This window comes from Oncorhynchus mykiss, chromosome 27, assembly GCF_057628025.1.
Source record: "Oncorhynchus mykiss isolate SJ-2025 chromosome 27, ASM5762802v1, whole genome shotgun sequence".
In the NCBI taxonomy this organism is placed as follows: Eukaryota; Metazoa; Chordata; class Actinopteri; order Salmoniformes; family Salmonidae; genus Oncorhynchus; species Oncorhynchus mykiss.
This window is the reverse complement of record NC_143048.1, coordinates 14,582,406-14,596,144: the sequence shown is the minus strand read 5'-3', so window position 1 is coordinate 14,596,144 and position 13,739 is coordinate 14,582,406. Positions and strand designations below refer to the sequence as shown.

The 13,739-nt window shown below is 45.4% G+C and overlaps 1 protein-coding gene across 2 annotated transcripts in view; it reads left to right on the top strand.

Annotated features, from left to right (window-relative positions):
- Positions 1–10,365, top strand: part of LOC110507077 (huntingtin-interacting protein 1) — a 49,989-nt gene extending 39,624 nt beyond the window's left edge. For both annotated transcript variants that reach the window (XM_036964919.2, XM_090224520.1), the window contains exons 23-31: positions 3,676–3,786; positions 3,945–4,003; positions 4,262–4,355; positions 6,819–6,919; positions 7,152–7,257; positions 7,473–7,596; positions 7,782–7,843; positions 7,920–8,028; positions 8,141–10,365. In XM_036964919.2, coding sequence (XP_036820814.2) covers positions 3,676–3,786; positions 3,945–4,003; positions 4,262–4,355; positions 6,819–6,919; positions 7,152–7,257; positions 7,473–7,596; positions 7,782–7,843; positions 7,920–8,028; positions 8,141–8,151 — 777 coding nt within the window. In that variant the 3' untranslated portion in view covers positions 8,152–10,365. The remainder of the gene's footprint in view (positions 1–3,675; positions 3,787–3,944; positions 4,004–4,261; positions 4,356–6,818; positions 6,920–7,151; positions 7,258–7,472; positions 7,597–7,781; positions 7,844–7,919; positions 8,029–8,140) is intronic.
- The last annotated feature ends 3,374 nt before the right edge of the window (positions 10,366–13,739 follow it).

The window sequence follows — 13,739 nt, the reverse complement described above, 5'->3', positions numbered from 1 at the left end:
CGTTCTTGGTACAACATAGTACCAAGACATTAGGATATATATCAATTGTCATTTTAGACACTCCCATTCTGGACAAGCTCACGGAGACACAGTGACTGGCACACAGACATTGTGGAGCCAAGAGATAATTGGTTCCCCCTCAATCGATCCATTCACATGGTTTAAAAGATATGTTTACATATGAAGACAAGCTTGACCTCTCCCCTCTCTGCAGCCCAAGTAACTGAACCCTGACAGAGAACAGATAACTGCAACCGGCCAACAGTATTATCCAAAAATAGACATTCTAATGACATATCTCACATAAGCATAAAATAAATAAAACATTTTATTTATAAATGTTACCTAAATAATTCTGATTCTGCCACGACACTTGGCGCTCCGGTACCACTTGCTGTAACGTTGTGTAACCGAGGCCGAGCATTTGCCATACCAGGCAGTGATGCAACCAGTCAGGATGCTCTCGATGGTGCAGCTGTAGAACCTTTTGAGGATCTGAGGACCCATGCCAAATCTTTTCAGTCTCCCGAGGGGAAATAGGTTTTGTCATGCCCTCTTCACGTTAGTTTGTTGGTGATGTGGACACCAAGGAACTTGAAGCTCTCAACCTGCTCCACTACAGCCCTGTCAATGAGAATGGGGGTGTGCTCGGTCCTCCTTTTCTTGTAGTCCACAATCATCTCCTTTGTCTTGATCACATTGAGGGAGAGGTTGTTGTCAGGGCACCACACGACCAGGTCTCTGACCTCCTCCCTATAGGCTGTCTCGTCATTGTCAGTGATCAGGCCTACCGCTGTTGTGTCATCGGCAAACTTAATGATGGTGTTGGAGTCGTGCCTGGCCTTGTAGTCATGAGTGAACAGGGAATACAGGAGGGGACTGAGCACGGGCCCCTGTGTTGAGCATCAGCGTGGCGGATGTGTTGTTACCTACCCTTACCACCTGGGGGTGGCCTGTTTAGGAAGTCCAGGATCCAGTTGCAGATGGAGGTGTTTAGTCCCAGGGTCCTTAGCTTAGTGATGAGCTTTGAGGGCACTATGGTGTTGAACGCTGAGCTGTAGTCAATGAATAGCATTCTCACATAGGTGTTCCTTTTGTCCAGGTGGGAAAGGGCAGTGTGGAGTGCAATAGAGATTGCATCATCTGTGGATCTGTTAGGGCAGTATGCAAATTGGAGAGGGTCTAGGGTTTCTGGGATAATGGTGTTGATTTGAGCAATGACCAGCCTGTCAAAGCACTTCAGATATGCGTCAACCAACAGACATGTGCGTCTGTGCGGCCGTTGGTGGTCAGCTGTTGAGCGACCCAGTAGAGCAGCTTGAGGCCGTGACGTGTATAGCTGTTGCCCAACTCTATGGTTCTCAGGTCATTGATTGATTGAAGAGACTTGGACCAGGGACAGCAACTGGAGGACAGAGCAGACCAGGCCTTTTCTGTCCATGGTGAACGTTGGTGTAGCTTGAATCTTAGCTGGAATCTGGATGATTAGGAGTGCAGATCTGGTCCCCAACTCACCATTTTATGGAAGAATTTGGGTATGTCCTAACCGTACTTACTCAATCAGTTATGGGGATGAGGAGCAAACTCCCATGTTTATTGTCTTGGTAATAATGGAGGGCACGTTAAATTTGTTCAAACAGTAGTTAGTTACAACATTCAAGTAGATCTAAATGCCTATTCCCACGAAACTGATTGAGATCAAGTGGTTGGCCTAATTTGGTATTTGTGAATATTTATTTGAGCCAATATGTGTAGGCATAGGCAGATGTTGCATAGAGGATGCATTTCTGCATATTTTAATATGGTATTATTCAATGATCTACTGCAGGACAAACTTTGATTGAGAAATGATGACATTTATTTGTTTTTATTTTGCGATCCGGCACCTAAAGAAATGTCAATAGACCACTGGTTAGGTCCCAGCATTTGTTGGGGACTGGTGTCCACCGGCGTTTGTTTTATGTCTTAGACATGGGCTCTTGTTTGCCCCTTGGAAGTTTTATGATATAAAGCTTTATGTGAAGAATTAGTGCTGCTGTCCACTCTCTGGCCTGCCACTCTCTGGTTGTGAAATTCACTGACACGGTTGTGACATACGGTTGTGACATACCTGACCTGCAAACTCCTGTTACCTACAGTACCAGTCAAAAGTTTGGACACCAGATACTCATTCAATGGTTTCTCTTTATTTGTACTATTTTCTACATTGTAGAATAGTAGTGAAGACACCAGAACTATGAAATAACACGTATGGAATCATGTAGTAACCAAAAAAGTGTTATATTGTATATTTGAGATTCTTCAAAGTAGCCATCCTTTGCTTTGATGACTGCTTTACACACTCTTGGCATCCTCTCAACCAGCTTCATGAGGTAATCACCTGGAATGCATTTCAATTGACTGGTGTGCCTTCTTAAAAGTTCATTTGTGGAATTTCTTTCCTTCTTAATGCGTTTGAACCAATTTTTTGTGTTGTGACAAGGTAGGGGTGGTATACAGAAGATAGCCCTATTTGGTAAAAGACCAAGTCCATATTATGGCAAGAACAGCTCAAATAAGCAAAGAGCAACGACTTTAAGACATGAAGGTCAGTCAATCCGGACTCTGAAAGTGTAGTCGCAAAAACCATCAAGCACTCTCCTGAGGACCGCCACAGGAAAGGAAGACCCAGAGTTACCTCTGCTGCAGAGGATTCATTTATTTGAGTTACCAGCCTCAGAAATTGCAGCTCAAATAAATGCTTCAGAGTTCAAGTAACAGACACATTGCAACATCAACTGTTCAGAGGAGATTGCATGAATCAGGCCTTCATGGTTGAATTGTTGCAAAGAAACGACTACGAAAGCACACCAATAAGAAGAAGAGACTTGCTTGGGCCAAGAAACACGAGCAATGAACATTAGACCGGTGGAAATCTGTCCTTTGGTCTGATGAGTTCAAATTCTTGGTTCCAAACGCCATGCGAGAAGTAGAGTAGGTGAATGGATGATCTCTACATGTGTGGTTCCCACCATGAAGCTTGGAGGATGTGTGATGGTGCTTTGTGTGATGGTGCTTTGCTAGTGACACTGTCTGATTTATTTAGAACTCAAGGCACACTTAACCAGCATGGCTACCACAGCATTCTGCAGCGATACGCCATCCATCTGGTTTACACTTAGTGGGACTATCAAAACAACAAAACAATTTTGTTTTGTTTAACACGTTTTTGGTCACTACATGATTCCATAGGTGTTATTTCCTAGTTTTTATGTCTTAACTATTATTCTACAATGTAGAAAATAATACAAACCCTTGAATGGGTAGGTGTGTCCAAACTTTTGACTGGTACTCTAGGTCTACTAAATTTACCACAAGTCCACACCCTGCAATCATTCTGAGAACCTCAACTTCTTCATAATGCCTATTTGTGCACATTTAAACCAGGGGATGTCATCATGATAAGATGAGTCTCAGTGCCTCATATCCTTTCAACGAAGTATGTGACCTGTGGAGGAGAGGTCACAACCCTGCTTATGATAGAAGTTGAACTTGGGCACAGGGAGGGGGAACTGACCTATGTCCTTTAAAAATATTTTGCCGAAATGTCAAACTGACAGCATCTAGGGGGACCATTAAAAACAACATCCAATGCCCCCTCTCTTTTTCTCTTATCTCCCTCTCTCTGGTCTGTAGAAACTGCGTCCTCGGGGTCTGGAGCTGCAGCAGGGGGAGCTGGGAGATCTGGTGGAGCAGGAAATGGCCGCCACATCGGCCGCCGTGGAGTCAGCAGCTGCCAGGATAGAGGTAACCAGCTCAACGTGTGTATGGGTGTGTGTGTGTGTATCACCAAGGAAGACCCAAACTAAAACAGAAATGTGTGTGGGAAAAGAATCCTCTGGTTTCATTTTACAGTAGTACCAACCAAAAGGTGTCTAATTTCCTCTATTGTATACTATTGACAGGACATGCTCGACAAGTCGCGTGCTGTCGACACAGGGGTGAAGATGGAGGTCAACGAGAGGTGAGTCTCCCACTCCTGGGTTGTGTTCATTTGGCACCGAATGGAAGAAAACGGACTGAAACAGGGAGGGACTCCCTGAACATGTCCAGTAAGAAACGCAATTTTTTTTTCATCCCCTTTTACATTGTTTTCATCGCGTGCCCTAATAAACACAACCCTGGCTTTGAGAATCGCATAACTTTCAAATGAGTGAAACATATCAAGATGTGTTGCGCAGTGGAGATGCTGAACGAATGTGTCCTCTATCGCCCCACATAGGATCCTGGCCTCCTGTACAGACCTGATGCAGGCCATCAAAGTGCTCGTGCTGTCTTCCAAAGATCTGCAAAGGGACATTGTGGAGAGTGGCAGAGTGAGAAACAGAAACCTATCATATGTGCATAATAATATAATATACGGACACAGTGGCTGCTGTTCCGGCTTTTCTGGAACCTGACTTGCCGGGTCTATTGATATGGCCATTTATGCACATGTGCTGTATTTTGTTTTATGTAGCTGCTGCCTTCTCTGCTGCCAATGTAGCTTCTGCTCAGTGCTCCCACTATCACTTGACGTGGAGGGAGAAACGTCATATTGTACACTAAAGATATGGCCGACATGTTCCATCTATGCATTCCATGCCTCAAGCTTTTTTTCTTCTTCAAGGTGTTATGGCTCAAACTTGTGCGCCTGGTACCTACTACCATACCCCCTTCAAAGGCCCCTACTACCATACCCCCTTCAAAGGCCCCTACTACCATACCCCCTTCAAAGGCCCCTACTACCATACCCCCTTCAAAGGCCCCTACTACCATACCCCCTTCAAAGGCCCCTACTACCATACCCCCTTCAAAGGCCCCTACTACCATACCCCCTTCAAAAGCCCCTACTACCATACCCCCTTCAAAGGCCCCTACTACCATACCCCCTTCAAAGGCCCCTACTACCATACCCCCTTCAAAGGCCCCTACTACCATACCCCCTTCAAAGGCCCCTACTACCATACCCCCTTCAAAGGCCCCTACTACCATACCCCCTTCAAAAGCCCCTACTACCATACCCCCTTCAAAGGCCCCTACTACCATACCCTGTTCAAAGGCCCCTACTACCATACACCGTTCAAGGCCCCTACTACCATACCCCCTTCAAAGGTCCCTACTACCATACCCCCTTCAAAGGCCCCTACTACCATACCCCCTTCAAAGGCCCCTACTACCATACCCTGTTCAAAGGCCCCTACTACCATACCCCGTTCAAAGGCCCCTACTACCATACACTGTTCAAAGGCCCCTACTACCATACCCCGTTCAAAGGCCCCTACTACCATACCCCCTTCAAAGGCCCCTACTACCATACACTGTTCAAAGGCCCCTACTACCATACCCCCTTCAAAGGCCCCTACTACCATACCCCGTTCAAAGGCCCCTACTACCATACCCCCTTCAAAGGTCCCTACTACCATACCCCCTTCAAAGGCCCCTACTACCATACCCCCTTCAAAGGTCCCTACTACCATACCCCCTTCAAAGGTCCCTACTACCATACCCCCTTCAAAGGTCCCTACTACCATACCCCCTTCAAAGGCCCCTACTACCATACCCCGTTCAAAGGCCCCTACTACCATACACTGTTCAAAGGTCCCTACTACCATACCCCCTTCAAAGGCCCCTACTACCATACCCCCTTCAAAGGCCCCTACTACCATACCCTGTTCAAAGGCCCCTACTACCATACCCCGTTCAAAGGTCCCTACTACCATACCCCCTTCAAAGGCCCCTACTACCATACCCCCTTCAAAGGCCCCTACTACCATACCCCCTTCAAAGGCCCCTACTACCATACACTGTTCAAAGGCCCCTACTACCATACACTGTTCAAAGGCCCCTACTACCATACCCCCTTCAAAGGCCCCTACTACCATACACTGTTCAAAGGCCCCTACTACCATACCCCCTTCAAAGGTCCCTACTACCATACACTGTTCAAAGGCCCCTACTACCATACCCCCTTCAAAGGTCCCTACTACCATACCCCGTTCAAAGGTCCCTACTACCATACCCCGTTCAAAGGCCCCTACTACCATACACTGTTCAAAGGCCCCTACTACCATACCCCCTTCAAAGGTCCCTACTACCATACACCGTTCAAGGCCCCTACTACCATACCCCCTTCAAAGGCCCCTACTACCATACCCCCTTCAAAGGCCCCTACTACCATACCCCGTTCAAAGGCCCCTACTACCATACACTGTTCAAAGGCCCCTACTACCATACCCCCTTCAAAAGCCCCTACTACCATACCCCCTTCAAAAGCCCCTACTACCATACCCCGTTCAAAGGCCCCTACTACCATACCCCCTTCAAAGGCCCCTACTACCATACCCCGTTCAAAGGCCCCTACTACCATACCCCCTTCAAAGGCCCCTACTACCATACCCCCTTCAAAGGCCCCTACTACCATACCCCCTTCAAAGGCCCCTACTACCATACCCCCTTCAAAGGCCCCTACTACCATACCCCGTTCAAAGGCCCCTACTACCATACACTGTTCAAAGGCCCCTACTACCATACACCATTCAAAGGCACTTACATTTTTTGTCTTTCCCACTCACCCTCTGGCACACAGACACAATCCATGTCTCAAGGCTTAACAATCCTTTAACCCGTCTCCTCCCCTCCATCTACTCTGATTGAAGTGGATTTAACAAGGGACATCAATAAGGGATCATCATAGCTTTCCCCTGGTCAGTCTGTCGTGGAAAGAGCAGGTGATCCTAATGCTTTGTATACTCAGTGTATACTCAGTGTATATTCCAATACAATCTTTTTTCCACCAGGGGGCAGCATCCATGAAGGATTTCTATGTCAAGAACTCTCGCTGGACGGAAGGCCTGATCTCAGCCTCCAAAGCCGTGGGCTGGGGCGCCACAGTCATGGTGTAAGTAGTATCACCCTTTCTCTTCTAACTTAACCTTGTATCACAGCAGTGTTGTTACCTCTCCACAACACCATTGTGTTCTGGAATACACCCATTTAGGCCAGAAGATTTTCCTGACTACATGACCTGACCAGAAAAAAAACTCCACCCTGTGCTGTATAGCCTATAACCGTTGAACTCGAAGCATGATGCACTACAGTACCCATAATGCTCTGCGTAATATATCCCATAGAGATGCAGCAGACCTGGTGGTGCAGGGCAAGGGCAAGTACGAAGAGCTGATGGTGTGTTCGCATGAGATCGCAGCCAGCACTGCACAGCTGGTGGCCGCATCCAAGGTGAGACGGTACTTCTTATATGTAATGATTTGTGGTAACTGAAACTCTGTGCTTGTGCGTGCAAGCCTGAGACACTCACTCACAACCGGATCTACACATGCCAAGTTAGATCGGTCTTATCACTCAGTGTGTCAACCATATCTCTACATGTGTTTAAGACACACCTGTGACCCATTCCCGTTGGTGACCCATCCACTCTCTGGTCTGTTGGGCAGGTGAAGGCAGACAAAGATAACGCCAACCTGGGCCGCCTGAAGCTGGCATCCAAAGGGGTCACACAGGCCACCGCCGGGGTTGTAGCCTCCACCAAGTCCGGGAAGTCCCAGATCGAGGAGAAAGGTGAGTGGATTAACAGTAGCGTGCCCGTGGATTTACACAGTGAGCGATCAACGTGAGATGTATTGTGACTGAATGTTTTGTGAGCGAATGCTGAATTTCTTTCTCTCTCCTTTCTCTTCATATGTCCCTCCCTTTTCTCTCTCTCTTTTCTCCATCTCTCTCCCTCCTATGACTGTGTGCTTCAGACACCATGGATTTCTCCAGTATGACCCTCACTCAGATCAAGAGGCAGGAGATGGACTCACAGGTAAGAGCAATGTGGGGTGGCTGTGTGTGTGTGTGTTACAGGTCTAAGTAAACCGTGTTTTTGTGTGTGTTGTCAGGTTTCTGTTCTAGAGCTGGAGACAAAGCTGCAGAAGGAGCGAGAGCGTCTAGGGGAGCTAAGGAAGAAGCACTACGAGCTGGCCGAGGGCTGGGGGGAGGAGGACGAAGGTGCGTATGTGTGTCTCAACGTGATTACGCAGAGGCACTATGGCAGAAATAGCGATTGTGTATAATTGGTTGTGTTGAAGCCCAGTCTAATATCCCTCTTTTCTACTCACAGGTACAGGTTGAGGTCTGCTCCCCACCTCTCCTCCAACCACAAGACTAACTTCTCTCTCGCTCTGCCTCTTGCCCCATTTATACACTCTCTTCGGTCTTTCCCTTTATTTTTTATCTTTTATGAAAGCCAAATAAAAAAGGTGCTTTTTAAAAATTATCTTGTTTCCAGCTGCTTCTAATTGGACATTGATGAGGAGGGAAAGCGGCGGGATGGATTGACTACCTGCCTGGGCCCCTTGAGAAATACCACACCAGCTGATGGTTCCTCTGTCTTCTACCAAGTATTTATTTCAGTTCTCCAACGGTTCACTTTATCCCAGTCGGAGCACCACCAGTGTGACTGTGGAGCGACCCACCGCGAGCACAAGTTCTTCACAACCAGACATCCTGGAATGCATTGCACAAGGGCCAATCCCTCATGAGAGGGAGACTTGACTGATTGCCACATAGACCCCACCCCTTGCCCTCCACCTGCCTACCCATGTCTCATCAGTGCCACGAAAACAGGCGTTTTTTTTCTCCCACTAAACGGTTGTGTTGTTATTCTAAGTGGTAGGGGTTGTTAACTTGCACCCTGTGTTAGAGGGAGAGCTAACCCCTTCCCTCCCTCACTGCCTCCCCACTTTTATTTTCTCTTGGATCCTCTTTTTCCACTCACTGTGAGCTTTTACATCTCTAGTAGTCCAACCCACACCCCATCTAAGCTATACGCCCACCGGGATACGGACTTCTGCCTTTTCGCCTCCTGTTTTAAAGACCATGATGACTGTTGTTGTTGTTATTATTAGAGTTGACTGTTTAGACGCCCAACTACCCTGTGGATACCAAAAAGCCCCGACCCATTTAATGGGGTTTAGGTTTGCTAAAGGCACAAGTGTAGCGTGTCTGAGCAGCCAGAGGACTGTTGCTGGAGTTGAAGCTAGAGATTAAGTTGTGTGTGTGTGTGTGTGAGAATGTCTGGGGCTGCTTTGAGCCCCTGGTTGTGTTCATTAGGCACAACACGGATGAAAAGGTAGTACCTAAACGTGTCCAATATGAAACACTCGTTTCCACTTTCTAAATGGTATGCTACGCAGTGTCCTATTGAACAGGACACTGATCATGCTGGACCGTTAATTGGCTGTGTGGCTCTGGGCTTCTTGGTGTCTAGCGTGGCTGGAAAAAGGACTTCCATAAGCTGACGTCTGATAATTTACTCTTCTCCGAGGCACCACCCCTTTTATTGATTTGAAAGGAATGGACTTGTGTAAGAAATCTGGTGGGAGTGAACAAGTAATAAGCAGAAAGGCAGGGAATTGTAACGCAGCCCTACACACCCACACTGCTGGGTTCTTATCAGCTTCCCCAGACGACGTAGCTGTAAAGCCTAGAAAGGGAAACCGACAACTTCCATCTGTCTACAGTAGCAATAACACCTGGGCTGTGTTCATTAGGCACCAAATGGAAGAAAACAGACTGAAACAGGGAGGGTATACCTGGACCTGTGTTAAATGTTACATTGTCACAAGAGGGCAGTGTTGCACCGCAGAGCTACCACATTAGAGACTCTATCATAAATTCTCCTCGCCTGTCTTGCCAGTGGTCACTACTGCTCTTCAATCTGGCTTTATGAAAAGATATGGGAATATCGTATGTTGTTGAGTACACCATGAGTTAGATTAGTAGGGTTTCATTCAGTATTTGTTTTCCTTTCAAATACTTTAGCTGCGCTTGATTGAGCTTGCCTGGTGCAATGGAACCAATGAAAGAGTCCCAAATGTACTTCAAAACACGCCCATCGGGCACTCCAGTCAGGCTCAATGAAACGCAATGATATTCAAGAAGTATTCAAAAAAATGTATGAATCCTATTTGGACCCTGATCTGGTTTAATCACAGTATACTGTCTCTGTGTGTGATGCTCTTTGAGTTTGTCTTCCTGCGTGTCTTAATGTCCCTTTGAGGTTTTATTATCCTGCTCTGCTTTTGGTTGTTTTATATAAAAAGTTGTGACACTGGGTATTTAATGATGATTTAACGTGTACTTCCTGGTTATTGACCCCTCACCCTTTGGTTTGTGCCTGTAGTCCAACCAGCTCAGCCAGCCTTTCAAACTGCCGCTCACTGTAGTCGATGAGAAACACACAGTACTCAATAACATTTAAATAATGTCTTTGTATGATATACTAAAAACGATGTATCTGCGTATAATTGTTCCCATTTTTAAAATTAAATATTTCAACTTTAATATGACAAGCTTGTTTTTGTTGTTGTTGCTCACTTCAATGCAGACTGATCAAGGTAAGCTGCCACCATTTTTTCAAAGTCCTTGAAATGTTCATGAATATTTAATGTTTAAAACCCTTAAGTGATTAGGAAAATGTATCATTCAAATGATTGAGTGACTCGTGGGTTATTTCCAGATGGCCCATCCCATTCCTCTTTTAGGACGTTATCTCATCATGTACTCTTTCTAAGGATTCTATTTGATGTAATGCACTTGGGGAGAATTATTCTGAAACATTTTAATCATAGTGATTGATACAGGAGCTGTAGGATGGATGTCTGGCTCTGTACTGTTAGGAACGGTCAAGAGTGGATTGTCTAACATTTAATAATTGTTTAATGTAGCAAGATGAACTAAGTTCCTTCTGTGTGAGTTGTACAGTAATACTGTTATATAAGCGTGATTAATTGTGGACGGAACACATTTGTTTAATGTCAAGACAATGGGACTAAAGGTGGGTGGGTGGGGGGGTGGGGGTCAAACCATACCTTTTCATATCACTCAATCGATTCAGCACAGTTTTGAATAGTAGGGGTATAGTATTTACACAGTATTAACATCCATCGCAACCATTGTTACTGCTATACTATAGTATACAGTATGAACAGTAAGACTGGAGAAAGAACATATCCTCTTTCAATGTTCAGCTAGAGCCTTTGTGGAAAGTATTGATTTGATTTCTTGCATGGAAAAACAAAGTTGTGGTCCTTTTAACTGTCTCCCATTGATCTGAGAGTAGACTAATGCACCAATATCCCGCTTTCTTTTCCACTCATTAAAGGCCTGTTTACAAATACCTAGAAACATACCTGATTCAAGTCAATTCCTTGACATCTATGTAATAAGACATTGCTGCCAACATCAATGCCCATGAAAGTACACTGTTGGTTAAAGTTATGTACAGCCGTTTAGCATTTGTCTTCGTCATTCTTTGAACACCACTCCTTATTGTAACACAAGGCTTCTGTGAGGTTACCTGTCATGTAGAACAGGGAATCGTGTCTGTCTGCTCTATTCATTATATTTCTGTCTCATGGAATAGACCACAGTATCCAGCTGTGGAAATTACGTGTGTAACAAAGTATATAATCTGAGACAAATGTGGAGATTACAACCATCTCTAATCTAGAGGGGAAAGGATGAACTACAGAGGGTAGTGCGTACAGCCCAGTACAGCACCGGGGCCAAGCTTCCACCAATCCAGGACCTCTGTACCAGAGGAAGTCAGAAGAAGGCCCTAAAAATTGTCAGACTCCAGCCACCCTAGTCATAGACTGTTCTCTCTGCTACTGCACAGCAAGTGGTACCAGAGCGCCAAGTCTGGGTCCTAGAGGCTTTTAAACAGCTTCTATCCCCAAGCCATAAGACTCCTGAACAGCTAATCAAATGGCTACCCAGACTATTTCACTCTACTGCTACTCTCTGTTATTATCGATGCATAGTCACTTTAATAACTCTACCTACATGTACATATTACCTCGACTAACTGGTGGCCCCGCACACTGACTGTACTGGTACCCCCTGTATATAGCCTTGCTATTGTTATTTTACTGCTGCTCTTTAATGATTTGTTACTTTTATTTCTTATTTTTTTAATGTATTTTTCTAAACTGCCTTGTTGGTTAAGGGCTTGTAAGGTAAGCGTTTCACTGGAAGTTCTACTGCGCCTGTTGTATTTGGCGCATGTAACAAACAATTAGATTGGATTTGAACCTGCATTAACTGCTGAATCAGTTTTTTTCAATCTCCCACACACTTCTATACTGTATACACAGACAGCAGTGCAGTACCATTCTTTGTGAACAGGTGTCAGGCACTACATTTCCTTTCTCTGAGCACTGTACTGGTACTGCACTGGTACTGTACTGGTACTGTAGGCCTCAGCTATGGCTGATCTGTGTCCTCTTCCTACCTGAGACCAGACCTGAGCACCCAGCGAAGACATCTGACCAGACACACACACACCACAGTGTCTATATTCCTTTAAAAATATATATATATATTAACCAGCGTTTACCCAATGTATACAGTCGTTTTCAATTGTTCATTATTAATGTCCTGTACAACACTGTGGAGGATGCTGTTTGCTCAGCTGTTGTTTGGCTGATTTGTGTTGTAGGCTTATGCTGTGTTGTGTTCTCTAATCCATTACAAGCAGGGAGGGGGAGGTGGACGGGGAGGTGTGATGCATGGCTCCAAGAGAGGCTGAGCTATTTTTAGTTCCCTGCGGTTGGTTGGGAGCTGAGCAGGCGCTAGGCTCTATAAAAAATCGAGAGAGCTCTCCCACTATACTCCGACTGAGGGTCTCGTCATGATGCCTGGATGGACCCCATGTCCTAAACAAACAACACATCCATTCAGATGCTCCCTAGTTGCTGTCATCACAGATGTTGATCTTGACAGGGTTGTTTTTTTGTCATCTGAAGTAAATAAGGTCTGGGTCATTTTATCATATTTTATTTATCAGATAGTGACTCTGGTTCTGTTGCATAGTGCTTTGTGTATATGAGAGAAACGATATATCCCACTGAGGAAAACTGGACAATGACAGTAGAGCAACGCCCTTAACAGCACGTGCAGAATCCCAATATAAGATGGAGTCTAATTAACCATCACATGCTAGCTCATTTACAGGATGCGTGTTATCAGTCAGGAGTTTTTTTCCTGACCACATGACCTGACCAGGTAAAAGTATTTTTGTCTAGCTGTGTCACAAGACTTTATTGTAGAGTTGACCTTTTCCTCTACTTGGAGCCAGGAGTTGCTGTAGTCTTTGTGTGCCTTTACAGGGTTAAAGCCCTAAAAAGGAGCCCTTATTGTGAAGCCAGGCCATGTGAATGTAATCACTGTTCAATGTTTGTGTGAATAAGGGTGTCAGCCATAGGAACAATAAACTATGATCAAACCCAGCCTGCCTCACTGGAGGTCTTTTGATTACATTGTTTTTGCTTGCCTTGCACATTGAACAAAAGTCATTGTGCATAGTTAGAGGCAGTTTCGCAAGCCAATGGTAACTTCCTTCATACTGGACGCAGAAATTGTATCCACAAGTTCATCTGTCTCAGGGGACTTGAAAAAAATCCTGAAGTATCTCTTTAAGAGACTCTTCAGTAAATGTCCAGTGACATGAGGTCACTGGACAATAAAATAAAGAGCCGTCTCTCCTCTAAGGGCTGTGGTTCTTGAAAGCAAACAAACAAAACAGCAAATGATGCTGCTTTCTCAGGGGCGATGATGTTTTCACCAACACAGACTGAGACGGAGTGCCTCCTGTTCACTGGACAGCTTTTAGAGGTTAGCCGAGTCCCTGGTGAGTTCCTTATGGTGAGATATCA